This window comes from Trachinotus anak, unplaced genomic scaffold, assembly GCF_046630095.1.
Source record: "Trachinotus anak isolate AG129_WGS33_773 ecotype Australia unplaced genomic scaffold, CSIRO_AGI_Tana_v1 ptg000008l, whole genome shotgun sequence".
NCBI lineage: Eukaryota > Metazoa > Chordata > Actinopteri > Carangiformes > Carangidae > Trachinotus > Trachinotus anak.
In genome coordinates this window covers 27,819,640-27,847,045 of record NW_027273859.1, presented here as the reverse complement: position 1 = coordinate 27,847,045, position 27,406 = coordinate 27,819,640, and the positions used below count along the sequence as shown (strand labels likewise).

At 41.9% G+C, this 27,406-nt stretch overlaps 1 protein-coding gene and 3 long non-coding RNA genes across 4 annotated transcripts; 2 read left to right on the top strand and 2 right to left on the bottom strand.

The window, feature by feature from the left end:
* Window positions 1–621: 621 nt before the first annotated feature.
* On the bottom strand, window positions 622–11,607 carry LOC139624666 (uncharacterized). The gene is made up of 3 exons (XR_011691711.1): window positions 10,554–11,607; window positions 3,146–3,317; window positions 622–2,927 (listed from the first exon to the last, which is right to left on the bottom strand). It is a non-coding gene; the product is annotated as an uncharacterized lncRNA (long non-coding RNA).
* On the top strand, window positions 3,576–8,061 carry LOC139624665 (uncharacterized). The gene is made up of 4 exons (XR_011691710.1): window positions 3,576–4,733; window positions 4,971–5,069; window positions 6,200–6,419; window positions 7,202–8,061. It is a non-coding gene; the product is annotated as an uncharacterized lncRNA (long non-coding RNA).
* On the top strand, window positions 8,102–25,752 carry fgf5 (fibroblast growth factor 5). Its single transcript, XM_071483961.1, has 3 exons — window positions 8,102–10,728; window positions 14,434–14,537; window positions 22,384–25,752. The coding sequence occupies exons 1-3, from the start codon at window positions 10,518–10,520 to the stop codon at window positions 22,753–22,755; spliced, it is 687 nt and encodes a 228-aa protein (XP_071340062.1). The 5' UTR covers window positions 8,102–10,517; the 3' UTR covers window positions 22,756–25,752.
* On the bottom strand, window positions 21,195–22,585 carry LOC139624667 (uncharacterized). Its single transcript, XR_011691712.1, has 3 exons — window positions 22,447–22,585; window positions 21,828–22,111; window positions 21,195–21,721 (listed from the first exon to the last, which is right to left on the bottom strand). It is a non-coding gene; the product is annotated as an uncharacterized lncRNA (long non-coding RNA).
* Window positions 25,753–27,406: the final 1,654 nt, after the last annotated feature.

Sequence of the window (27,406 nt, the reverse complement as noted above, 5' to 3'; positions counted from 1 at the left end):
AGGTCTAAATATACACAAACAGCACCGTCCCTTGTGCATTTGCACTATTTCTGTCCTACAATGCACTCAATCTACATGTCCGCTGACAGGGACAAATTTACACATCATGTCCACTCTGAGATGATCCCTGCGTCTGCATGCCTGTGACCCAGAGTCCCCGGGACTCTACCTGTATTCAGGGCACGACTGAGCCTTGGATTCTTCACATCGTGGAGAAGGTGAAGACTCTGGAGGTTTGATATTTAGGTTACAGCTGTTTCCTGGTCTCAAGTGCTTCTCTGCCTTGAGGAGCCAGGGTGTAGAACAGAGCAGTGCAGTTCACTGGAAGTTTGACTAAAGGATGAACGTCTCACTGTTCAGTTAGAAAAAACACTCATGTAATGTCAAAGGTTTTCTGTTGCCTCTATTTTTTTTCTTTTGGGCTGTGACATTTTAATGAGCCATTCCAATGCTATACATACAGTAGCAGTATATATATACTCACTTAGCAGTTTATTAGGTACAGCCAGCTACAACTGTACAGCCTCCAAAATTACGATAACATGGAGTCAACACCTCTATATAACAAATCACTGATTTTTTCCTCTTTTTTGTAATTTGTACATTTTGTGCATTTATAGTGGTAAAGTATTAAAATGCTTATTTGTAAAATAATCAGTAATTCATTAATATTCAGTATTATTCTATAGTATTCCATTTTATTATTGTACTTATACATAATAAATAAACTTCATTTTTAAAGCACTTTTCAAAGCTTGTACAGTGGAAACATTTGAGAAATTAAAAATTTAAGTTAAAAAACAGGAGCTAACAATATAAAAACAAAAAAATTGTAATTGTAAATTTTTAGATAAGACACAGTCAGATCAATAATTGTGGTAACAAATTTCATAAAAAATGACTAAACAGATACTAAATGTCTTCAGTCCAACATGAACACACCGGTGTCCACCTCTGAGGATTTAATCAATAATGATGATAAACAAATTATTTAAACTCCAGTCTTTGAAAGTCAGTACACATCTGAATGAAGTGTATTCATTAAGAAAACTGTGCATATAAAGTATCAGCTGCTTTATTTTAGAGAGAGAAAATGTGCTGAATTGTTTGTACAGTACCAGACACTTTCATTATGGTCCATCAAAGCTGTGAGATTCCTAACATACAATATACTTTTCTAATTTTGTCCTTAAACTTCACTTTAGTGCTTTAAATGGTTTTTAAAGGAAACAGTTTCCACCTGTTGAGCCGAGCTGCGTCTGTATTTACAGCAGGTCGGCTGCTGTTTGACATCCATGATGTAGTGAGTGTGTTTCACGCAGCAGGAGCTGACGACTCGAAATGCGCTCGTGTTACTTTGTTACACATTCCACTGCTGACCCCCCCACCCCCTCTACTTTTGAAGGAGCTACACTCGTGCCGTATGGTTTTCTTGGAGGCTTCATGTCGTGAAATTCAGTCCAACTTTTATCAGTCATGGTTCTGAGCGCAGCGCCGGACGCCTCTCTGCGAGGCAGCAGGGCTCAGGTTGAGCGTGGGCCCGTCATGTATCCGTCTTTCCTGACCGGCAGCTAAAACAGCAGAGGACATTCTTACTTATTTACAGCCATCCACTTACAGCTCACACACACACAAACACACACACACAACCATCTCCACAGAGACCGCAGAGGAAACGCTTGGTAAAACTAGAAGGAACTGATCTTTTTGACTCAGCTGAGAGCAAGTCACCTCAAATCTGATTTAAACACAGGCAGGCAGCGGAGGAAGCAGGCAGACCATTCACTCAAGTGGAAGCAGCTACATGAGCACAGCCTTCAGGTTTTTACTCAGGTACAGAAGAATCACCAACGAAACCTTAATGGATAGGAAAAAAAAACAAGTGTGGAAATGACTGCACAGCCACCTAAAGAAGTGTATGAGTAAAGATTCATTCATTCATTTTCTAAATTTAGTGCTTCATGCAGCACAGCTCAGTTTTGTGTGTAAAACCTGTCAGTCAAATAGAAATAGAAAAAATAACTCACAATTGTACTTAAAGAACTATTTTTGATTTGGCCAAAGTAAATTCTGAAGTGCAAGAAACTGAATTTTATTAATGAAAGGAACAAAAACAGCATGTGCTCATCACTGACATGAAGGACAGCAGACAGGAACCACCAGGTGTTAAAGTTAATAATAATGGATAAGGATCTGAGCAGGAGTTGTGACAGACTATCATCTTATAGCTGGAAGCATGAGGAGAGCCAGTGAGCAGGTGTTTGTTCCAGTCACGGTGTTGTAAACTTTGTTATCATATATTGGGAGGGAACAGGGCTGCAGACCAATCAGGAGCTTGATCAGCAGCGTGGGACACACCTGGGTCCTGCAGTCAGTGCGGAGGGCAGAGCTCCCCACCCCACACACCAGCACCCATACAGCACCCATACAGCTCACTGTGCTACCGGCTCGACACGTTCCTCCCATCTACTTCTTCTACAGCAGCTGTCGTCTTCTGGATGCTACCAAACTATTTCCTGTTTAAAAAACTTTAAATGAATAATAAGCACAGGGCATTGTGGAGTCAGATGGCACAAAAGAGCCCCCCTCCACACTTAAAGTCACCCTCAATCTGAGATACAGAAGCTAATGGACCAGCAGCCAGACCAGAGCTGATATCAGGCTCTCTACTGGACTGTCACATTTTCAGATCAAAGGCCCAATAACAGTTTGAGCTCAGGATGTTTTTTGTTTTTTTTCTAAATATTCAATCTGTAATCATTAGTAAACTCTCAGTGTAAATGTGTCATATCTTGTACTGGGGAGTTCCTAAAAGGCGCTTTGCTGTTTGCTGACTGGGTTAAATGCAGCCACTTTAGCTTCAGTGAGGCGGCGAGGGCACTGGGAATAACCTCACCAGGTTTCCCCTGGAGACATCTACTGGCATCCTGAGGCAAAAAAACACAAGTGGAACAAGAAATAAGCACACAAACACTTTAACACCTCAACTTTCTTTGACCAGAAAGTCAGTCGAAGAGAAAACGAAATATGAACAGAGCTTGATTTTTTGATAAAGTGGAAACACTGCCCTCCCTCATCTTTTTAAATATGTCTCCAACAATGGAAGAGTATTTTCTTCTGGTCGACGTAGACAACATAGACATACATGATTTTTGGAGTGTCCTCCAGGTGTGTGTGTTGCAAACATGCTGGGAGTTCAAGTGTGTTCAGGCCCAGTGAAAGGTCCAAATGAAGATGTATGGTGGCCCAGGGGTGGGCCAGATGAGGAGGTGGATAATGGATTAGTGAAGATCAGTGCTGCTCAGTCCGGCTGCTTCCTGTGAGAGAAAACAGACCAGATTTATCTTGTGTCCTCCATCACCGTGGCCACCCAGGGACCACTTAAAGGAGAAAGATCTAAGTCTGATGTGTAAATATCTTCAGAGGGGATTTTCTGAGAGGAAAAACTGATGCACCATCATGACTCGAACAGAACAGAACAAAGAGAAGACGAGTCTTTACAGACCTGTGACCAGTTATAAACGTGTCTGGAGTTTCAGGAGAAGTGATTAAGATCAACTCTACATTAAGGTTCTTGTAGTTTTCTTCAGTTTCCTTGTATCCTCCTCCTGTGGTACTTTGGTTCCATCGCCTCAGAGACACTGCAGTCTTTTGTTATCATACACTTATTTGTTTCTAGCTGTATGCTCGGTTGCAGAAGCAGCAGATTTAGATTGTATCTCAGGGTGTGCTGAAAAAAAGGATGCATGCACATCAACTCTTGGGTGTGTCTGCATCTACATCTTAAGGCCTTAAAACCTGTTTGTCACGAGGAGAGCAGGATCTGCTGCATGGCTCTGACCGGGCAGACCACCTGTATTCTCTTGTCTGCAGTAGGTCTATCTAACTGTTTTAAAATGAAGGAAATCTTGCCCTGATTTGAAGTGTATTCAGTGAGAATTGAGAAAGCCAAAGGTGATTCTCCAAATAGAATCGCTTTGGTATGAAACACTGATTTTAAATGTTGTTGTAAAAAAGTAAAAGAAAACTCACTTGAAAAATTTCTAATTCAGATTTTTAAAAAAAAATGTGAACTCTAAAGGTGAAAGTAACTCACCTTAATATCTCTTAACACCAAACTGTCTGAAAAAGAAAAAAACTGTATTTTGAAGGGAATAGGATCTAAGTGGGCATTAGTTGGCATTAATAAAGAGAACAGCAAACAATTTAATCAATATAACAATAAGGTTAAAAGAAAAGGGCACTCCTGTGGCAACATTTCCAAATGAAAAGATCTGGATTAAGACACAATGAAGGGACAGGTGCAAATCGTGGATGACATTTTTCCTTTAAAAGCATCATTAGTTTGAATTTTTATATTTGACTTCTAGTGCAAAATAATGTGTCACTACAGTCAACTTTAGATTCATAAACATGACAAACATTTTGTAAGTGCTTCATATTTATATTTAAACCAGAAAAGAATGGTATCTGAAGCATTCCAGATATTCTGCAGCACCAATGTCACAAAGTCAAATTCCAGCAGAACCACACAAACACACTATCAGGACAAGCTCTGGCTCCATTCCCCTCTGCTGGATGAGCTCCAAGTTTAGGATGGCGATCAGCTGCTCTCAGCTGTTTCCACCGGGAGCTCAGGACGTCCAGTGAAGCCTCCACAGGAGACATATCATCACCTGAAAATCCAACCAGCAGGAACCTGAACCAAGTCCAGGACGAATGCTGCTGATGTGGTCAGTTGTGCTGTTTAGTCTGCATGTGGAGTAATGCACAGTTTTCTGACTGATTCTTGCTTAGATCCATCACATGGACTTACTCTGGGTAAATGAAGACAAACTAAAAAAAACAAACAAAAAAAAAAACAGCAGATCAAGCCACAGCTTTATGGTCAACTGTTTTTCTTTCCATTGATTACTTCATTTCTGGTTCCGAGATAACTCAGGAGTACAATAGGCTGGCCTTCTTTTTAGGTGCCGGTCTTGTCAAAGTAGAGGCAAAACCTAACGTGTCAGTGTCCTCGTGTGCGTTGTGGGCCCACATCTTTCTGACAGTGACATCACAGGCTGCAGGTGAGGAGATGGAGCAGGTTTTGAACTTCTTTTTCAAACTCCTTTTTCTCTCCTCAGACAGCTACCTCTGTGCTTTTTTCTTTCATAACCAAGTGAGCCTTTGAAGAGAAACTGTCCAAAAGTGTTCCCAGGTGTCCCTGTTTGTACAGTTCACCTCAGCCCTGCATGTAGACATGTTTGGACAAACCTTTGTACAGCTGCTTTGTTTGCTGCACACAGATGCATAAAGACTGGTCTGATTCTGCTGACCAGGCTCCCTCAGTCTCAGTGAAATGGATGAATGACATACATGCTGCTTACAGTTCACGTATAGTCTGAAGGTAGATGTGCATGTGTTTGTGATTATAAAGCAGGTCTAGGTTCTATATTAATACTGTGAAAGTATCAAAGCCTCAGTCCACAGAGAAATGCACACAGCCTGTATTCACTCAAAAAGCAGTCAGCCAATCAGGAGAGAGGCTCTAAAACTACACTCAGATGTTTAGGGTTCTTAAAACCACAAATACATCTTCTTATGGATATCAACACTTCAAATAAAACAGGAAAAGTATAAAATATGGGACCTTTCAACAGTTTAACATTCGTCTACTGCACCACTCATTTGATTATCTAAAAATGTACCATCAACTACATTTTCTTCATCCTTGAGAATTTGAAGATAGAGAGTTTTCATCTGACAGCAGCAGGTTATAGCTTCACCTTTATGTGAGCTCTTTATTTTCAATTAAACCATGTGTCATCTCTAAATAAACCCACGGCGACCTGGCAGAAGAAATAATTATGATTCTTGGTCATAAAGGTCCGGGGACATTTTCTTTCAGGGTCTTCCATACACAACAGTTCTTATTAACAGCGGATCAGACCCCCCCCACCCCCCCCCCCACCCCCCCCTCCATGCTAACAGGTGGTCTGTCTGCTACAAGTGAACAGGTGTTGCTTGCCAAGAGACAGCAAGCTGGAAAAAACCCCAACAACAAACAAGCAGCTGCGTCTCTGTCCTGCTAATTACTGCGAGAGCACTTTGCTCATTATCTCAGTCTGAAGTTTAGCTAAAGCGCCGACTTGTGAGCCATTCAGATGCAGTTCAGATGCAGTTCTCATTTCCTCCCTGTCACTCTCCTTTCTCCCAGATTTTGTCCTTTCATTTCTCGGATCTGTCTCTCAGAGCTGTCTCTCGGAGCTGTCTCTCAGAGCTGTCTCTCAGAGCGCGCCTTGAGCTTTGAAAGAAGGAAGTGTCAGAGAAAACGGGGATCTGTTGTAGCTCAGAGTCCGTCAGCGGAGTGGGAACAACATGCAGATGTTGGACGGCACAGATGACACGTCCACGAGGCTCCAGAGGGCCCACTGATGGTGGGAAGCGCTGATGGGGACAACCCACTATGTGTTTGTGGATTCAGTGACACTTATGATGTAACGCTCCTTAGAGTCAGTACAGTCAGCTGGCAGTCATTTGTTTGTGTGTGTAGAGGAAAATGGCCTCTTCACACTGCAGGGCACGTCTTCATTCTTGCACAAAGCATTAGTATAAACACTGTAAATCACATATGAGCAGGGTCGAAGAATGTGAAGGGAACTTGGCTGACCTCTCTGGCCAAGCCACAACAGAAAGGCCTGATGAACCATCCTAAAATATTAAGTGGCCAAAGAATATGTACACACTAGCTGAGCGTGCTCGAGCTGTTCGACTCCCACGAAAGGGCTCAGAGAGCAAAATAATATACAACGATCTGAGGCACAGCTCATTAATTCTGACCCATACATTCAGAACAAGCAAATGCTGATACTAATTCATTTGTCTACATCAGTGCAAGTATGAAACCAGGGAACCTGCACACTGTCAACGAAGGGCTTGGGGATTGTAGAGAGAAGAAACAGAGTTCAGCTTTCTGAAGGTGAACAGTGTGTTTTCAGTAAATCTGTGGTCTTGTAATTTCACAGGACCTTCTAGGTCTTCAGAGGAGGCCAAACATATCAACATTTAACTTACATTTCATACTTTTGCACTAATTTCATAATTATTGTCTTCAAATTCTAATTTTAGCCCAGTATTTTATCAGCTTAGCTTCAGAAATGAAAGGGTTACTCTCTTACATCTATTAAAATAGTCATCCAATTGGATTTTTCTTTTCTAGTTATCTCTAGGCAGAGGAAAGGTCAGCTGGCTCATTCATTGGTTAGGACTTAATAACCGGGACAGAAGACCTGAAGCTCCCACAGCAGCAAGTGCTTGTTTAACCCCTCCCTCCCAGCCAGAACCTGCAAACATGGTTTCCATGTTGGAAAAAGTGGAGAAGAAGCAGTGGAGCCTTACGGACTAAAGGAATAGAAGTGACTGAGGAACGGACGGACAGTCAGACTTGTGAGCGCTCTCTCGCTCTTTAGACCATTACCTGAGGGTTACTGATGTAGGTCGCTGAATAAACTGTGAGCTTTCAATCCCGTCGATCTCATGTTCCATCTTACCCTCACAAACATGACCCCAGTCTTCTTGACCTCCTTCACTTGGTGCAGCGACATCACTTCCTCTTTTTAAACTGAGACTTTCAGTTCATTAAAACTTCTGAATCTAAAATAAGATGTTTCATATTTAAATTTATCTTTTCACCAATTTTCATTTAAATATTCAACTTTTTTCAAAGTGGCAAAAAGTCTCATGCAGATATGCAATTATACTACAAATATTATTTCTGTGTACTGTGACTTTCAGTCTGAACTTTGATCCAGGTCATATTCTCCAAAGCTGAACCAGGACCTGCACTTGAACAGAACTTAACTTCTGTGGTTTTACTCCTATTATACAAATGGTACAAATGACTTTTTTGAGCAATGATGACAGTGCAGACTATTTAAGCACCACTGGACGCCAGAGAGGTGCTGTCATTATGTCGATGATGAGACCTTGGCCGGTCAGATGCTCCTAAGCGTGCCCTCGACCCTCAGATTGATCGCCGTCTCAGGGCTCAGACGTTTCAGGGCCGCGGCAGAACCTGCTGTCTGCAGTTTGCTTAGACTAAAAAGCTGCTAAAAGCTGGGATCAATTGGGCGGGAGAATCAATCAGGATCATCCGTGTTTATACGACTCAGGAGGATTACCTCACTGTTACTGGAATGGCCTCACAGGAATGACTGGCCATTAGGACAGTGGGACTAAACACTGCCCCGCTGTTTACATAAAAGGTAATGTGGGCTCGGCCTCGGGCTCTGTGTGCCAGAGACAATTAGGCCCCTATACAGGCCGTAATCCACCGCCGGGCGCGAGGTAATCAAATTCAAACATAGCTGGGCCCCTGAAAACAATGAGGGCTGGGATTACAATGAATGCATGTGATGATAGAAAATTAATAAGCTTAACACTGAACATGTGCTGCAGTGACCACAGCATCAGATGGATGTTTTTAAAAAGCTCAGTGTTTTAGCTTTTTTTTTTTATAACAGTTAATAGAAATATTACAGGTAAGGAGGGTGTCAGTTATTTTATTTTAGCTCATTTTGATTTTTCAGATCCTAATGCTTTTAATTAAACAAATGTCCCTCTGTTGTACACATGGAAAGACTGACAGAGATAATTTAAATTCTCCCTTCTCAGCTGCACACATCTGGCCAGTAGCTGCTGGAGACTGCTGGGCCTCCTTAACTCTGATATCAGACAGGTGTGTGGAGACAGGGACAATCCAACAGGTAGACCTACTTTATCTGAACCATACTGAGGCTCTGACTGTCCCTGACTGCCGCTCAGTAAGAAAACACAGCCCAGAGGGTCATAAAGAGGGAAATTCACACTAACTCTACCATTTAAATTTGTCCAACCCAAACTGATGAAGCCTCACTGGCTGAATTTTAAAGTACAGTTTTCATGTCTAACGACGCTCTTCGAGAGGAGAACGATGGCAGTTAACAACTCTCTCAGTACATATGTTTGTGTGGTGTCTGAATTTATCCTTTAAACTGTCAGAAGGCATCAAGAAACTGTAATCAACCCTGATGATGCAGTCTTATGTCTGTTATGTCTGAGTAATCATCCACCTTTAATCAAAGTGGCATTTCAACTCATCTGCCGTTGCTTCACTCCAATTTACAACATTTTTAACATGGTTTCATTTTGTCAGCAGATATTTTCACCTGTGCTTTTCCTTCTCTGACAATGTTAAAATACTTTTTTTAAGTTAAAATTTAGGCCATTTAATAATTTTTAACTGTCAGGGTTCAGTTTGTGTTGTTTTTCTGCAGGTTATGGTTTGAAATAGTGATAAAATCACAAACAACAGGCGAAAGCTGGATATCATTTGTGTTTTTTTCTCCAACTCTCAAAATCATGTAGGAGGGAATCAACCTTCTTCAGTGACCTTTGCTGCTCTGTGAGAAAATCACCACAAATCATCTCTTTACTTTTCTGTCCAGCTGAAACCTGGAAAGTCACATTTAATAGAGAATTTATTTATTTAAATGTAGTTAAACATAGTGCATGAACCTTTTTGAGGATGGGACTGGGTTGAGTTTACTGCTCAGTTTATTTGCCATCTTTACACAGTGACTGTAAATGGCTTCTTTGTGTTACTGGTTACTGGTGAAAGTCTTATGTGGGGCTTTTTGCTCAGGGGCACTTTCACAGTAACACAACTGGAGCTCGCACACGCACAACGCGATTCTGATGGTTCTGAGAGGATAGAACTCAGTGAGGAGGAGGTAGAATCTAGCCTATAGAAAATAAAGTAAATAACATAGAAAAAAGTGGGGAATTGCATGTTTAAATTTGTTGGCCTATATTTTCCCTCTGTTTCTTACTCATATTCTGCAATAATCCTCAATCTGATACAGGAAACGTCTCCTCAGCCCCTGCACACAGCTCAGAAAGCATGAGGCAGCTCGACAGACGCTTCTCCTGGAAGCATGTGTACGTATCAGATGATAAGGTGGACTAAAGCCTATAAATACGGCTGCCGGAGTCTCCTGCCGAGCCACTGGCTAAACTCTGCTGCCCGCAACACCTGAGGATCTCTGCCGTCTGCGCCCCTGCGTTTATAACCTTTCATTATTTAGACTCAACTCCTCCCATATGGAAAGAGGTGCCCCCCCCCCCCTTTTTTTTCTGGTTCATGAATTAATTATCCGCGTCCCCGATCTATTAAAAACGATGCCTCCTTGTGCGTAAAATGCCGCGCTTCGTGCGTCCTGGCGCGGACGATTCCTCGGAAAATGTGCGGTGTCAGTCGCGTTTCCTTCCCGCCCCGCTGCCGTGGGTCGGTGCTGAGCAGGAGTGGCATCTCGGCGACAGAATCTGGATGAAAGCGCGTCCTTTAGAGCTCAGGCATGCATCGAGTAATGAGATCATTGGCGTTATAAATATCCCCGTGCCAGCAAAACGGCTGCAGCTCCTGCGGCCGGGGTAATGCCCCGGAGCGACACCAAACATGCCAGAAGTGGCCTAGCGAGTGTCTCCTTCCTGGAAGAATGAATGTTCCTCTTTACCTCCTGACCTTCGCTCACCTGATCCGCGCCGCCGCCGGAGAGGAGCACGTCTCTTTGGAGCGCCAACTTCTGGAGGAGGGGATCCGCTCGGGACGCAGGACTTGCAGGCTGTACTGTCGGGTTGGCATCGGCTTCCACCTCCAGATTCATCCCGACGGCAGAGTCAACGGCAGCCATGAGCCCAACCAGCTGAGTAAGTCACTGACTCCGGTTTCCCGGCGCACTGCGCACACCGACTGCTGAATTATACACGTCTGACGCGCACACGAACCCAGCGCGTCCCGCTGAGAGTGCGCACTTGGATCTGCATTTGCACTAATTGATTCCCTTCTGTTTGCGGATATATTTGTTTTAAATGTCACCCCCCGGGAGTTTTTAACAATAATGATTTACACAGGAAGCGTAAGGACGCGCACCTAAACTTAGGCTGCCTGACCCCGTGAAATATCTGAGCAGCGGCATCTGGTTGACGAGCCTGGTTTGTGCCTCTGCGGGATGTTGGCAGGTAGACTATTTGTAGAAGTAACAGGTGCAGCAGTGAGACACCAGGATGTATTGGATTGCCCATCAGCATGATTGTCATCACAACAACGTTACACTACACTGAGGCACTGCAAAAATATCCGGCTCCGAAATGACAACTGCCTGTTAGTGGATCTTCAAACCGGGAAAATATCGTTTGTTTTACATGTAAATTCAATGATTTGACATTTAAAAAAAATGAAATTAGTCACAAATAAAGAGCAGTAATAAGCTGACATGCAGAGACGTCATTGTGCTCAGTGGAAAACAACTTTTCAGCTGATTTTACTTTGATATAAGATTCACAGTGTCCAGATTAATCTGATCCATTTCTGCAGGGTCCAGTCATTTCAGAGGCATGAACCTATCAACAGTGGATCTTTGACAAACCAATATCAATTTTTAAAAACTAAACAATTTAAAAACTAAATCAGATTATGATATATCCACAAATACCAACACAGCATAAACAAACATTTTTCATAGGTATAGATGATCAGCTAATATTGGCCCAGATTTATTGGCCAATTTATCAGTCCATTTCTAAAATGTGGGGAAATTCAAACATAACTTACGAATATGAAAGAGACAGTGTCTTAAAATGAGGCAGATGACTAACATCAAGATTTGATTTGATATTCAAACTGACAATGTTTTCTTTTAACTCAAGTTCAAAAACAAGAAACATTTTAAACTGGACTGAGCTGCAGCACAAACTCAGGTGGGTGTGGACAGTAAAGATTATTCACCACATGCCAGTTTTCAGCTGCATCCAGATCAGGGCAAATCAGGACTATTAGCATGATGAGTTTATTTACAGTCATGAAATACAGCAGTATCATTTCAAATGCCAAAGCTACAACTGTCCTGTATGTGAGTCTTGTCCTGTGTCGTCCAGGCCGTGAAGACTAAAGTCGTAAATCAGATTTTCAGTTTTTACTGCACTATCGTCCCCCATCGCTCATCTGCTGACGAAACAGCCGAAGCTCACTGTGAAAGTGCACTTGTGCCTCCATTTCATGGTCCCCCCCTTTAGAAGAGTTGTCAGGTTACATGGCTTCATCGGAGCAGCCATGTGGTTTTGGATCCTGCATGACAGCAGTGGAGACGAGCAGGAGACTGGGCGTCTTAGCTTTGTAATATGAAGATTGTCTTACCAGTGGTAGTTAAAGGAGTTTCAACACAGTTCACTGAGACAAGCAGAGACATTAGTAATGTGGGAAAACACGTCTGTTCAAGCTGCATTTTATTTTGTCTTTTAACCTTTATTCATTATGGGAAATCTGACAGAACTTAGTGCTGCAGGCTACATATCCTTATATCATGACAGCAGTTCCCTTCTGTTCACAATCACATCAAAGACTGATGCACTTTCATGATAGATAAATGTAAATCAGCTGTGACACATGATTCTGCACAATGTCTAGATGGAGATGTCTGGATGGAGTCTTCATTTCCTTTGTTTGCTTTCGTCATTCAGTTGTGATTTTACTGTATTTAATTCTGTTTAAAGTATGTCTGAGTTTCTCCTCTGAACCAGTTCAGTTCAGCTGAATGGAGGAACATGTAGATGCAGGTGATTGGCCTCAGTCTGGTTGCAGTGGACAGTTTTGTCCCATGGTGGTGTAAATATTGTTTAAATAAATCCACTCTGACATAACCAATTCACCTGTTAGTGTGAACGCCATCCCGAGCGTCAGGGTACAGTCATGTTGCATTTGATTTTTTTATTAAAATAGAAGACAGGATGTTTATACCTGGCCTGTACTGAATGCCTCAGCTGGTGTTACTCTGCCACAGTATCTGCTTTAGGCACCTTTACCCAGGCTTGGGCCGATATTTGATAATTTGATCGTGATATGCAAAATATTTCATAATATCTTTTTTTTTTTTTTTTTTTTGCAGTGTTGTGGACAACAACATTGTAAACCACTCTACTTAATAACCACATACTTTTCTCTGTGATATATTGATGAGTCTTGATGAGTCTTGGCGTCTTGCTGTGGTAACAAATGCTGCCATTGAACATTCATGGATCTTACACATTATTTGCAAGTGAACATTCTCTCTTAAACACCTAAACATACCCAACCAGCACTTACCATGCACTGTCACTGCACATATTTACCTGATCTCCTTGAATAGATGTGGTACGTAGTACTCACACCCAGGTCTCCTACTGCACTGAAGCGTTCATGTTGTCCCTCACCTGGCTTTGGATAAATGCATCTGCTAAATGAGTCAGTGTAAATGTGAAAGAATCAAACTTGCAGGTGTTAATAGTATTTGTGAAGACCTGCCCAGTGCAACCAGTCCTGCTCCTCTTTTGGCCAGTGAACACATTTCTGAGGTATCTGGAGTTGGGGAGGGCCTGTTAATCAGAATCAGAATACTTTATTGATGCCAAGAGAGAAATTAGGTCATGTGACAGTTTCTCCCTCAAGAATGGAAACGTAACAGCAAAGAAAAGAGAATAAGAATATGATTATAAAGAGATACAGATCAAATACAAACATAAAATGTAAAAATATGTCCTTATACTATGATATATAAACAAAAAACAGAAATATGTAACGAAATATGAATGTGTGCCACTACTGAAAGGTGATAGTTAAAATATGCAGTCTAAATATAAATGCAACAATATATGGTGTATTTGCAGTTTAAAATTGCACTTGTCTGAAACAAACAAACTGGCTGTAGTTATTGAAGGAGGGGGATACACTTATTATTCTCCATATCAACCAGCCAGTGTGTGGTTCAACCTGGTGACTCTCAGAGCATAACACCACCTCTACAACCTCCAGGCTGCTGCTGTTGGTCCCACCATCAGGGCTAAGATACCCACTAACAGATTTGTGCCTGCAGACATTAACAGCCTGCAATGCTCCTTTAAGTCTTTGTGCACAGAGCAGAGCGTCCCAGTGCCTTCCTGTTTTCATCCAAAACACAACAGCCACACTAAGCTCTCTCATTACTGCTGCAATGTTCCCTAATAGTTTGGTCAGTAAAGTTTTTATTTGCCAAACTTTAAACACTGGAGGATGTTGCTATTGGCTTTTCAGTTAGAAAGGCCATAAAAGTAAAACCTGTGCTCTTCATTTCTTTGTTAATGAAATTCACTCTGGGTGCCAGAAAAGGCTCATAAAGATAAAAAAAAAAATCACTGCTCCATTCATTTGTTCTCACACAAAACAGAGTTCTGAATGAACATAGTGTAGGAGCAGGATAACTGATCTGACACGACAGCAGAGCAGGTCGTGTCCGCTCTGTTGCCTCGGCGGTGCAGAGGTGACGAGATGCAGAAAATGACGAGGGTAATAAAAATACACTCTGTCACCCATCAGTCATCAGAGCATGTTGTTTGTCCTCCCAGGTGTCCTGGAGCTCTTTGCAGTTTCTCAGGGGATCATCGGCATCAAAGGGGTCTACAGTAACAGATTCCTGGCCATGAATAAAAGAGGACGGCTCCACGCCACCGTGAGTATCCCGCTCACTTCACACACTGCTTCTGTTTGTCACCCTGTGCTCCTAAATTCACCTTCCCCACCCACTGCTGACACTTATTCTAAAGTGGCACCACTTAAAGAAGTTTTAATTGGTGAGTTGTTGTCCTATCATGCTGTAATGGCTCTTATGACATTTTATTTACAGTCTCACAGTGAAGTTAATGCTGAAGATTTGTTTAATGCTGCGTCCTGCACACATCCTGACATATTACCCTCCTATTGCTAACAAGCTAACAAACAGCTGCCTACCTCCACACCCGACAACATCATCAGCCCATCAGTGTCTGTGTCCTACTTTGAATATTTACCCTCTGGTTACGTCTCCACAGACAAAGACAAACATCGAGCTGGTGAACGCTCCACTGTGTTCACCTGTTAGTCACTAACTCTGTCTGCTGTTTGATGCCGAGTGGACAGTGGAGTTGATAAGAGCATTGAGACTAAACTGAGCAGGGAATAGGCTGTAAAACTAAAACAATGAGCTAAAAGAAGCTAAAAGGCTCATGGAGCTGCTCAGCTTGGGATATTTTTCATTGTTAATATAAGAAATACTGGTAGTTTGAGCAGTTATATCTCTGACTGTCTCTTCCTCATGGATTTAATGGACAGATGGGAATGATGGGAGACTACTCTACTGGACAAAGACATTCATGATGTTTGCACTTGGCTGTACATGTGAAAAGTGACAGAGGTAGCTGTGGGAAAAGAGAGAAAATTAAATTATGTGTCAGTTACGGAAAGATGGAAAATTACAAATATTGTTGGATGCAGGAGCTTCCAGGTGTGACAGCAGACAGGTGTGGGGGGAGGAAACTATCTAACCCTCATACTGACGCCTTCACCAGCTTTGTGGAGTTTTCAAGAAAGAAAGTTTCACTTTGTTCACTGCTGACTTCTAACTGACCATTTCTTGTGTGCTGAGCTGACGTCCTGCCAACATCTTTACACAGCATCACAATCTCATTTGGACAAATACTGTGACTCTGCATCTCATGTAGAGCTGATGCGAAGTTCCTCTCTGCTGCAGTCCAAACTTCATTTGGACCCATGAACTCGGTGTATTCCTCTGTCACACTCATGCCTAGTGCAGCTATATTTGTTGTATTTATTAGTTTCTGCAGCTCTGCCTCTGTGCTGCATAAAAACATCAGCGTGTCGTGGCATACTGCTGTAATCTTTAGCCACTGTTTTGAAGACTTTTAAATCCCCCCAAACACACAGTGAAGCCAAATCTGCCCACAGCAGCTTGGTCTTGCTGCCGTAAGCAGGCTGGCCGGCCCCACTGACGCGTCATCTGTGGGAGCCTTGGCAGACGTGTGGATGGAAGCAGCCCCCTATTAGCATGTGTTAATGGGAAGAGCAGATTACGTCCTATCTGGGACGGCTGATAATATACAGAGGCGTGAGCCACAAAGTGAAAATCAATATGTTGAGCAAACAATCAGCCGGGCGAGCAGCAGCTGGAGAGCCGGAGAGCCGGAGAGTCTGCGAGCTGCTGCGGGTTCTCATGCTGAGCGACGGCGATTTATGTCCCCTCAGCTCCTGGTATTGTTTCATGAAACTGTGTCAGCGGGGAGTGATGCGGCGTCTTTCATCAAAGTGAATTCTCAGCCACAGCTTGTTAGAAATGTACTATTGTGACTGTGTTCTGTCCACCAACAGATACATATTCAGTCGTCGTTCCAGCTTATGTAAGCACAGAGGAAAATGACAAACTTTCTCTAGTTCAAAGCGCATCCCAAACAAAATTTACATATGAAGTGAAACAGTGCGAGTATGGATAATAAAAGAAAACAACGTGACAAGGCTAAGCACTGCTTGGTGTCTCACACTGATCAGTGTTGTTCTGCTGGAAGTTTGTCATGCATCACCAGGGTCTGAGTCAACAGTCAACAATAAAAGTACACATTTCCTCATCCGCTCCTTATTGAACATCTGTGTGTCCAGTTATGTTGTGTCTGTGTGACTCCCTCAGTCAACACAAACTGAAGCTGATGCTGTTACAGCTGGATTTCTCCAGTATCTGCAGCACAGTTTCATACTCGTGCTTCAGAAGCAGGGCGTTCTGTCTGCCTGGTTTTCTTGACCTGCTGATTTGTTCACGTTTCCTTGATTTTAGTGCTTTTACCATGGGTTCATGATGAAAGTCCTCTGACCAGCTAACTTTGACTTTTTTAATTTTTCTATGACATTGATGTAGTGACGTGATATCTGATCAGGAGTCTGCACAGGTGAAACTTAACTGTATAACTGACAATAAGCATTCATGGTCTAGACAAATGCACTCCAGTCATGTAAGCTGGGTAAGTTACATACCATATAACTTATTTCATTAGCTAATTATAGCTACTGTAGGTTGAATTTGAATTTCCAACTTTGGTTGTATCAAAAAAGTAACCACAACTCTCCTCTTCCTGGGTAACCTGAGATGAATGAGTTGAAATCAAAACAAAGCCTACACCAAGTTCCACCGGGGTCGTGGAATCTCTCTATATTGGCATAAAAATTGCATGGTGGCTTTTACAATGTTAGACTAGCTTTACAAGCCTTTACCTCACTAACTTTGCTAGTTAGCTGTCACAAATGATCAATGACTAGCCTAGCATAGTCATGTCAATGCTGTTCAAGTTTGATCCCCATTGGAAAACCTTGAAGGCTAATCACCATATTGCAATTAAATGTGTTATGGATATTTATGTTCCCCAGAAAATGGTCCTCAATGATGTTGGTGGTATAGCTTACTGTTTTTATCTCTAGCACCACCTGCAGGTCCAGTTTCCCCTTGACCAGCTCTTCAGCTACAACAAGTTATTTCAAAACAAATGGCCATAAATTAATTATTTGCTGCTCATATTCATTTTCCCCACAGGATTCAATTTTTCAATTCAGTTTTATTTGTATGGCGTCAAATCATAATATACATTATCTCAAGGCACTTTACAGGGTAAGGTCAAGACCTTACTTTGTTATAGAGAAAAACCCAACAGTTCCCACAAAGAGCAGCACTTGGGGAGGAAAAACTCCCTTTTAACAGGAAGAAACCTCCAACAGAACCGGGCACAGGGTGGGCGGCTGTCTGCCTCGACCGGTTGGGTTAGGATGAAACATATTGTTTTGGTGACCTGTTGACCTTTTCCTCATCATCCAAATGTCCACTTGTACATAAGAAATTAAATCTGAGTAAATAAAATCCTAATGGGCTGAAATATAGACCCTTTTTCCACCAAAATTAGCGGCAGGGGGAAAGAGTGAGTCTCCAAGTTGGTGGCACTGTAGAAGTATCAGAGCCTCTGTGGGAGACACTTGGATTGGTGATCGTTTGTGTTTAGAACTTATTTTGGGGCTGCAGCTCACTCCTTTATCCTTGAGTGCAGTGTAGCTGCTGTGTTTCTGGTTTAAAAGCTCTGTGCTGGGCAGGTGACAGGTCTGTTTACAGTGTCTGTTACAGCAGCAAAGGGATAAAAATTAGCATGTTGACTCTGGTGTTGTGTTATAAATACCTGCGTCTACTGCAGACTCATTTGACCCACACACCCTTGCCTAAATGACGATCGTACCCTTTTCCATTGCCAACAAAAGTCAGATGTTAGCGGAACCAGTGGAAAAAGGGGAATTATTGAGTACATTCATGGTCCCCACAGGATGACCCCCTTTCATTATCGCCTTTCCAGGAGCGCCACTTTCAGGACAAATGCCTAAGAGTAGTTTGAAAAATCCAAACTGCCAACAAAAAGCTCATGGTATCCTGTTTTTTTAGAACTTTATTTCAACTCCATTTGCTGAGGAAGCTGAAGGCCCCACATAAAGCTTGCAAGTAGACCTTGATTTGAGACTTTTTGACAAAAATAAAATGTCACTATATTTCTTGTGCCATCTAATACTTTGCAGGCCATTAGACTTTTTATATATATTACATAGATTGTAGTTTTTTTATACAGTAAATGTCAGCTCTTTCTGTGCACTACAGCTTTGCCAGTTTCATACCTTGCACTCTGGGAGACTCCTTCTCTGGCTCCAACCGTTGCAGTCGGAGCTTATTTTTGCCTCCGGAGCAGCTCTGCCTCTGAGAAATATTTGTATAACTAAAACTCCAATCTGTGGCTACAGCTGCACTGCGCTATTTAACTGCCTTGATGATTTGGGGTGGATGTAAACCTTGGGGGGCCACAGAGAGGCTTGGGCTTGACGCTGGGGTATCAGGTGACATCCTGAAATGTATCTTGTTGCGTCGTCTGTCGTGTTTAATATTTCGATGTTTTCACAGTGGCAATTTATTGGCTGAATAATAAGGAGACAGATGCACTTTGCTCTGCATGACCTACTCAGCAAGGCACCACAAACATAATCTTCTGGAAGGTTGGCAGGGTCACCTGCATTAGTTAAACAAACAGTGAGTGACAGGGGAGAGAGAAATGGAGTGGGAGAGAGAGAGAGAGAGACAGAAATAAAAAAACTGCAGAAAATACTGATATATCAAGGATTTGATTGGTGAAGCCTCCTGAATGAACTCGTGTTTTTAATCTCTGTCATATTCTCAGCTACAGTCACCTACAGCAGCCATGACAACTGGTTCATTACAAGCCAAGTTCCTTAATTTTAGTGACTATAAGAGTAGAATTATTTGATGGTCTATTATCTATTCACTGTTGACATCACTGGCTTTGAGAGGCACAGCTCAACATATACTTGATGAATTGCCATGAAATTTGGTACAGATGTCCATGGTCCCCAGAGGATGAACCCTCCTAACTTTGATGATCCCCTGACTTAAACTCTAATACTGCCAGCAGGTCAAGGTTTCCATATATCCAGTGCATATCTCTGAACAAGCATTGATATGAATTCAGAGAACGTTTGCTTAAAAACCAGCTTCTACTGTTTAGAAGAAAATCATTCATTGGCATTTCCTTATATATCATAGCTTAAAAGTCTTATGTTAGATTTAAACAATATAACAAACCTAGTCCCTAAAGTTTCTGCATATAAGAGTCAGGTCTAGTCAAGTTCAGGCTGTGGTTTTAGATTTTTGTGGAATTGGGATTAAGAAAAGATCCATCTGTCTATAGACGAAAGATAGAAAAAAAACACATTTGTGAAGAAATATTATTTGGGTAGAGGAAAAAAGGTTAGTCATCAGTAACTTTCCACCTCTGCCCTCAATACAGCTAACCCCGGGGATCATGGGAAAGGTCCCTTTAAAAGAGTGTGACCAATCCAGCAGGGCAAGAGCCAGGTTAAACAGCTGTACAAGCATTATGATTTTAACAATAAGATCTCTGGAATCTGGCTGCAGCCATTAAATCCTATGAAACACTGCAGGGGCCAAATCTTCTTCCTGGTATGCATACTTGTGTGTGTGTGTATATGTGTGTGTGTGCACGGGTGCATACATGCTTGTGTGTGTGAGTACATTGGTACGTGCTCCAGTGGATTTGTTTCCAAACGGGTAATTCCTGGACTGGTACCAGAGCTGGTATGTTGCTCAAATCTAGCGTTCTGTTAAATCACGTCAATCCACCCATAGCAACGGCTCGGGAGCTCGGTACAATTTTCTAATCATCTTTAAAAACAACAGCCAGAAGGAACAGTGGGTCACTTTGAATAACTTAAACCGTTTGTAGTTTTCTGCGGCGGCCGCGGCGCGCTCTCCTGTGACTGACATGTTTACCAAACGCTGTAATGGCATCATTTTCTGCCATGCTGCACTCTTCAGCCAAGCAGAACAGTTTGTTTTATTTCAGAATGGCAGGAGGTTATACAAGGAAGTCGTACTGCAGCAAGTAACCAGGCATCCCTGGGTACATGTCAGAGTTTCCCACTCGAGATATTTTTAGGTACGAAACAGGAACATTTAATGAATATCAGCAAATCCCAGATTCTGACTTTGAGATATGGTGGCAACACAACCATACTGTTTTTGAATTATACATGATATCATCCAGAACTGTTTCAGTCCGGAACAGCCTGTGAGTCAAATAATTACAGTCAACCCCGACAGTACATGTAGCATCTGAAGACTGTTTAAAGCTCCCACATTTTACACTTTTATCAAAAGAGAGGATCTAAGCCTCTCTTCTGATTGGCTGACTGTTCTCTGGGTGATTGAATAAAAATATACATAGCAGATTTCAGGTAAACACTCAGAGAAACTAAATCCTGCAAAAATGGATGGTGGGTCCAGGTGGGCTGGGCTTGGGTCATGGCTGAGAGCAGTGACTGCTATGTTGTGACATCACAAAGTTCCAGAAGTCCTGACGGCTGGTTTTAAGGCTCAGTTTCTGAATACAGGCTGTGTGCATTTCTCTGTGGACTGAGGCTTTGATACTTTCACAGTATTAATATAGAACCTAGACCTGCTTTATAATCAAAGTTGATATGTAAATCTACCTTTATACTATATAGGACCTTTAATGGTTGTAGTTCCTCCACCTTTCTGAAATCAGATTTTTGGCTAATTGCAGCTGCAGTATAGCAACTGAACGCTTTGGAAAATGCTTGGCAGTGTTTTAACATGTAAAAAAAAAGCTGCTATCCTCTGACTGAGGATAGCAGCCCTATATAATCATCGATGTGTAACATTTGTTAGTTACTGACAGCGTTTACACACATTTTTTAACATTTTGGCATCTTTAGCTGCTGTGTTTTTAGACTATGACAGTGAGACCCAAAACAAACAAAATGATCTATTGAAAAGACACAGGTCAGTTTTTAATCCATCACTCTCGTAACAAACAAAATGATCATCAGTCTGTGTGTCTCGTAGTCCTTTGTAGATGAAGTTAAACACCAGCCATAATGAGTTTTTGACCAGTACAAAGGAGGCTCTGCCGCTGTTAGTCAAAGCATCTCTGTGATAAGGAAAGTCATTTAGATGACTTTGAAATCCGCCCCCCAGTTATTCTGGAGCTCACCCAATCAGATCACAATCAGATGATATCATGTTGCCTCGCAATTGTGCTGGTTAGTTCAACATTTTCCCATCCTGAGCGCTGCTGTAATTATGATATTACATATATGATCCAGCTCTGCATCGCCACAAATTCCTTCAACTCTGAGGATTACATAATATGTTTGATATCTCCCTCTCTTTCTGTCCGCCTTCGTAGCCCTGCTGTTATTTTTTAAATCATTGTCACATGATGAAAGGTCTCCTCTCTGCAAATGTTACAGAAGACATTTAGATTTATGCGCAGAGACTCTGACACAATAATAGCCAATCACCAGTATTGATCATTATCTTAAAGAGAAACAGGTGGCATACCTTAGATGGCACTGTGCTTCTCCTGCTGCTTTTTTCAGAGGGAATCACATCTCACAGTAAAGACAGTTTACCTAGACGGTCACAAAAAGTCTCTCACAGGAGCAGGATGTGTGGACATGGGTCCTCATGTCAGTTCAGTATTAACAAGGAAATAAAATTGCGTCAGTGTGGAGAATCTGGCAGAGGACTTCTTCTTCCAGAAGCTCATTGGTGGGAATTTTCTTGTAAAGGAATAGGCGCCGTTATGTTTTCTCTCTCTGACATAAAGACATTTATCTGAGAAGCTGCTAACAAGAAGAACAAAGGGTTAGTTTACATGGTAGTGTGCACACGGAGATCCCACATGTCCTGTAGATCAAAAGTTAATCACAAATAGACTCAGTGACTGATCTAAGCCAATCAACTACTAAAGGTCCCATATTTTACACTTTTCTGGTATTTTATTTGAAATTATGATATCCATAAGAAGATAAGTTTGTGGTATTAAGAACCAAAAACCATCTTTCAGTCTCTCTGGTAACACCTGTTAACTCATTATATTTCCCTTCTTTTGTAGGAATGGTTCACAGACGACTGTAAGTTCAGAGAACGTTTCCAGGAGAACAGCTACAACACTTACGCCTCAGTAATCCACAGGAACCACAGGACTGGTCGCGAGTGGTTTGTGGCCCTCAATAAGAGAGGGAAAGCTAAAATGGGCTCCAGCCCGCGGGTCAAATCCCAGCATGTCTCCACCCACTTCTTGCCAAGGGTCAGTCTGCATGACAGGATTGAGCGAGGCTTCACCATCACAGACAGGAGCAAAGAGAGGAGGAAATCCCCGCCGCCAGCACCGCCCGAACCTCCCTTGGCGAAGGCTAACGTCCACGCAGGAACAGCACCAAAACGTACGCAGGTCAAGTACTGGCCCAAGTATCGCTTTGGATAGACATCACAGGGTTTGGCTCTGTCTGGGGAATACAAGGTTCACAGACATGGGTGTGCCCAGAAATCTGACAGTGGTCATTTATCACATTCAAAGCATTCCGGGTATCTATGAAGTGTATGAAAAACCTTAAAGGGCTGCCACGTACAACTGTTGAGCTTTTCTTCACTGAAGCTAAGATCATAATTGGGAGTTGTCTTTCCACTTGAGTCGATGATGCTCTGTCCTGTTTTGTGTTATCAGCTGTGTACATAGTGAACTTCAGCAGTGGCCCAGCTTGGAAAAATGTTCTGTCAAATCAGATCCTGTTAGAGCTGAAATTCATAACGTTCTCCATATTTTTAGTGAAACTTGCTTGAAATGATTTTTGAATTATACATCAAAGAGCGAAAAGTCATCCATGATGTTCTGCCGTCTTTCAAGCTGGATGAAAATGTCCTTAGTGGACCCGTAATGTCCTCCATCGTTTGTCAATTAGTTCATTTGTTTGTCAGTGAGGATGCGTGATATATAAAAAATAACATAAATTGAAATTGGTTGGATTTTTATTATAATTAGTGTCTGAGCATTAACTCTAGGAAATTTTTCACTAGACAACAGTGGCCCCCACCTTCATTTTACAGGAAGATATTATGATACTAATTATAATTACAAAATATATCACTAATATTGCTGGGGATTTCTACTGTGTTTATAAAAAGTGAAAACAATTTTTGTACAGTTCCCAAAGAGATAAAATATATGCAGCAAAGTCATTGGGATGGTACAAATTAATGTAATGTAAACTTAAAGTTATTTCAGAGTTCATGTTGTGTGTGACAGCTCTGGTTTGAATAAGAAACGCAGCTCAAACAGCCAACTGAAAGCATCACATTGAAAAGAAGGCAATTTGAATAACAGTTGAAATTTTAAGGGGTGTAGGTTTAAAAAGGGGTAATAACTTGCCCTCTGAGCAGAGCTACTTCTTCAGGGCAGACTTAACGCCAAAGTGACTCGGTATTGGAAAGTGAGTGGTCTAGCCGGACTGAGGCTAGCTGGTTAGCTTGCTAAGATCAGTAGAAGAAAAGTGATAGAAGTAGAGGCAAAACAAGACTTAACAATGGTGCTGCTTTCCACCTCTGGAGACAGCTCTTGGTGAGTAAAGGAGTGAGGTTTGATAATGAACTTGTAGCGTTTCTTCAAGACTGGTTAGCATTGGTATCTGGCAACATTAGCTATGTAGCAATAGCAAGACTTACAAATAGCTCCTTTGAAATACATTGAAAGTTAGTTGGTAGGTACAAAACATAATTGTAAAATTCCACAATTTTATTGACATTGTCAGCTAGAAAAGTCACAAGACCAATGAAACTCAATATTGGTATACAGTCAGGAAATCCAATCATGTTTTAACATCCAGTGACACTCCACTGTGTAGATGACAAAAATATGATAGTAAAGAAAAAAGAAGTTATTAACTTCAGTGTTAAACACTCGATAATGATTGTGAGACTAACGTACGCTCTCCCTGTTGGTTTAAAGATAAATGATGTGATAAATTTGAGTCTAAGGCATAATTTTGGTTCTCTCAAACCTGGCTTTAAAAGTGCTTCAGACATGTCTCCTGCTTAAACATACACACCAGCCAACTGTCCTTTCTCTAACACCAGATTTGTGATAATCAACATGAAAATAAAGACTGGCTCTCTGGAGACACTCCCCTCCTCCTGGACAGCTGTGAGGGATCAAGGAGAAAACTGTCCATCAAAACTATCATTTTAGCAACCGGCTGTCCCTTGAAAAATCTAGAGTCACGACCTCGCGGAATTCCACCCAGGAGGAGCGCACACTGCCGTCACCACAGGGATAAAGATGCCGAGAAGGAGTGGACCCATGTTTTGGGTAAAGGTTTCAAGCTGTAGGTGTATCAGATGGCAAACAGCCGTGGAATGGCTCTGAAGGGAACATACGGACATCTCTGGGGAGGAAGACAGGGTTTGTTTGTGAAGAAGGAAGAAGAGTCTGAACCGTAAATTCACATCGTCTTTAATTTAACTGTTTGACATAAATGAACTTGGGCCACATTTTTGCAGGAGCATACAAAGAAATTCAAATTAATGATCTACTATGTCACAACTTTCGTGTCACAGCCTCTGTATTAACCTTTGGAAAAAAATATTTCAAAGTGTAAGAAAGTTAGACATGTGTCTGTGCACTTACAGTACATTTTAAATACAAATCATTTCATGCAACAGTATAACCTGAGTGATTTACAAATGTGGTTAAGATTAAGGCAGGGTCCTGAAAATCCAGGCGATATGAAAGCACTCAGAGTTCTGTTACCCAACCCGAGACATTGCGTTGTGTAACCTACAGGCTCGGCCAGGGTTCAGGCCTGTTTATTTTCAAATGTATTTATTAAGTTATTTCTCCCTCTCTCTCTCTGACTGTGCTAATAATCTGCTTTCATGTGTGCAACAATGTTCTGCCAGTAGAGTGGCCAGTGAGATGAGGGTGAGGACAAACTAATGCAGAAACAGCTTCAGGTCTCAGATTTGTGCAGGACTCCATTCAGTGTGAATGCACCCGTCAAGGCTGCGTAATAATCTAAATGTGCTCAGAAAATTGTTAATCTTCAACCACATCTGCCAAAAAATACATGAAATGACAGAGAATCATGGGATATAACGACCAGTAGAATGAAATGAAATACCTGTATTGTATCAGGTTAATACAGTGAAACAGGCGCCGCCATGGCCAAGTGTCAGCCAGTGCTCTTGTCTTTGTCCGGACGTACATCAGTGTTCAGCAGGAGCATGTAGCACATTAGCAGAGCATCATTCATTGTCTTTATTTCTGCAGGTTTTCAGTTGACGGAGGCCGTTACAAACTGTAGATATCTTGATGCTGTTGTGTTTTTTTATGATCCTCTGTGTTGTCATCATGTTGTGTGGTCTTCATACACATCCCAAAGAAATATTTTTTGTACCAGAATTCTTTTTTAAATAAAAACTTATGTATCAAGAAGAGTTTTTATGTAATATGAATATTACAAATAAATATGTCAGTGGATATTGTTATGTTTTATATGATGAATTACAGCTAGAAGTTAATATCTATATGTCTGAGAGATGAGAATATGAATATGGAAGATGTGGATATGGAAGTACTGCGTATCTCACTGAAGTCCTAAAGAGAAGGAGCCGATCCTGGGTCAGTGTGGTTGTCTAATGAAAGACAGGTGTGTGTGTGTGTGTGTGTGTGTGTGTGTGTGTGTGTGTGTGTGTGTGTGTGTGTGTGTGATGACAGGACTGTGCTGGCTGATGTTCTCCAAACCCTCTGAGGTCATGACAGTTTTCACTTTGGTCTAAAACAGGCCTGAGCGCTGATTACTTACCAATGTTTTCCATCATCTTCTAGATATGAGTACGAGTGGGATTCCTCGTCCTCCCCTGACGCTAATGATTCATCATTTAGCCTCATTTACGTTATGTTTTACAAAGTCACAAAGTGAGATTTTTTTCTTTTGTCCTGTGTTCTTCCATGAGGAGTAAGAGGTCAGAACCCACACTAGGGACCAAGGCTACGTTCACACTAATATGTTTTAATTTTCAAACTAAAAACATTTCTGTCCAGATGGAAATAATCTCCATCCATACTAACCCACTTGAAAAACGCACATCACATGACCATTCACATACAGGCAGGCGTGTGCAGGTGTAAACAGGCAGCAAGCTGTCTTCTTTGCAAAGGCACAACAGCTGCTAGCAAAGACAGCCAGGTCAGTCACACTTCTCCATGTTGCATTCACCACTGTCTGGTAGTTGTGACTGATCAGACCCAATCAGGAGGTGGGCATGGGTGTCTACATCATCGTTTCCAAAGGTCTCTGTTTCTGCATGTCCAGACTGAAACGCAACCCCGGGGTTTCCAAACTAAAAGGGGGTCAGCAGCGTTTCCAAAACTCTCCGCTTAAGGGGCTCGAAAACTTGTAGCAGCGGTGATGTGTTTTAAAACTAAAACGTATTATTGTGGCTGTAGCTTTAAAAGTCATAAAGCCTCGGCAGAACCACTGAAAAGTGACATCAAACTGTCAACAGTCTTATACCAAGACCTATCAACATTTAGATTCTTAGCAGCATATCCGGTGCAAGTAGCCAAAACTACACACAACTGCTTCAACAACATTTTGAAAAATGTGGAAGAAGTCAGGCCTGGTTGATTGAGGATGCACATTTTTTAGCACTATCATGACCTCAGTCACAGAGTTAAGTATTCATGAATGTAAACGATTTGTTGCCTCTCCACTGATGCTGATGTAGTGTGACTGACTTGTTCAGGAACACTATATGGTGATCAAAGAAGAGGATAAAAGAGGAGGAACATCTCTAATTCATCTTGAGCAGTTAGATTGTCTCAGGATTAGACGGTAGATTAAAAAGAATTACTGATTGTCTAAGTGGAAGCCCAATCAACAGGAGACCAGCACCACAGCAGCTCTTCCAGGGCCTTAAATCCAGAGAGGAGTACTCATGTAGGCTATAAATCTTAGAATCACATCCTCCAGTCCACATGTTTCCCTTCTCTGCCTTCCATCACTTACAGCTTCCTAACATGACAGTCTAATCTGTCTGCATCGTCACAGATTGAGGTATTTACTTTTACATTCGGTGTG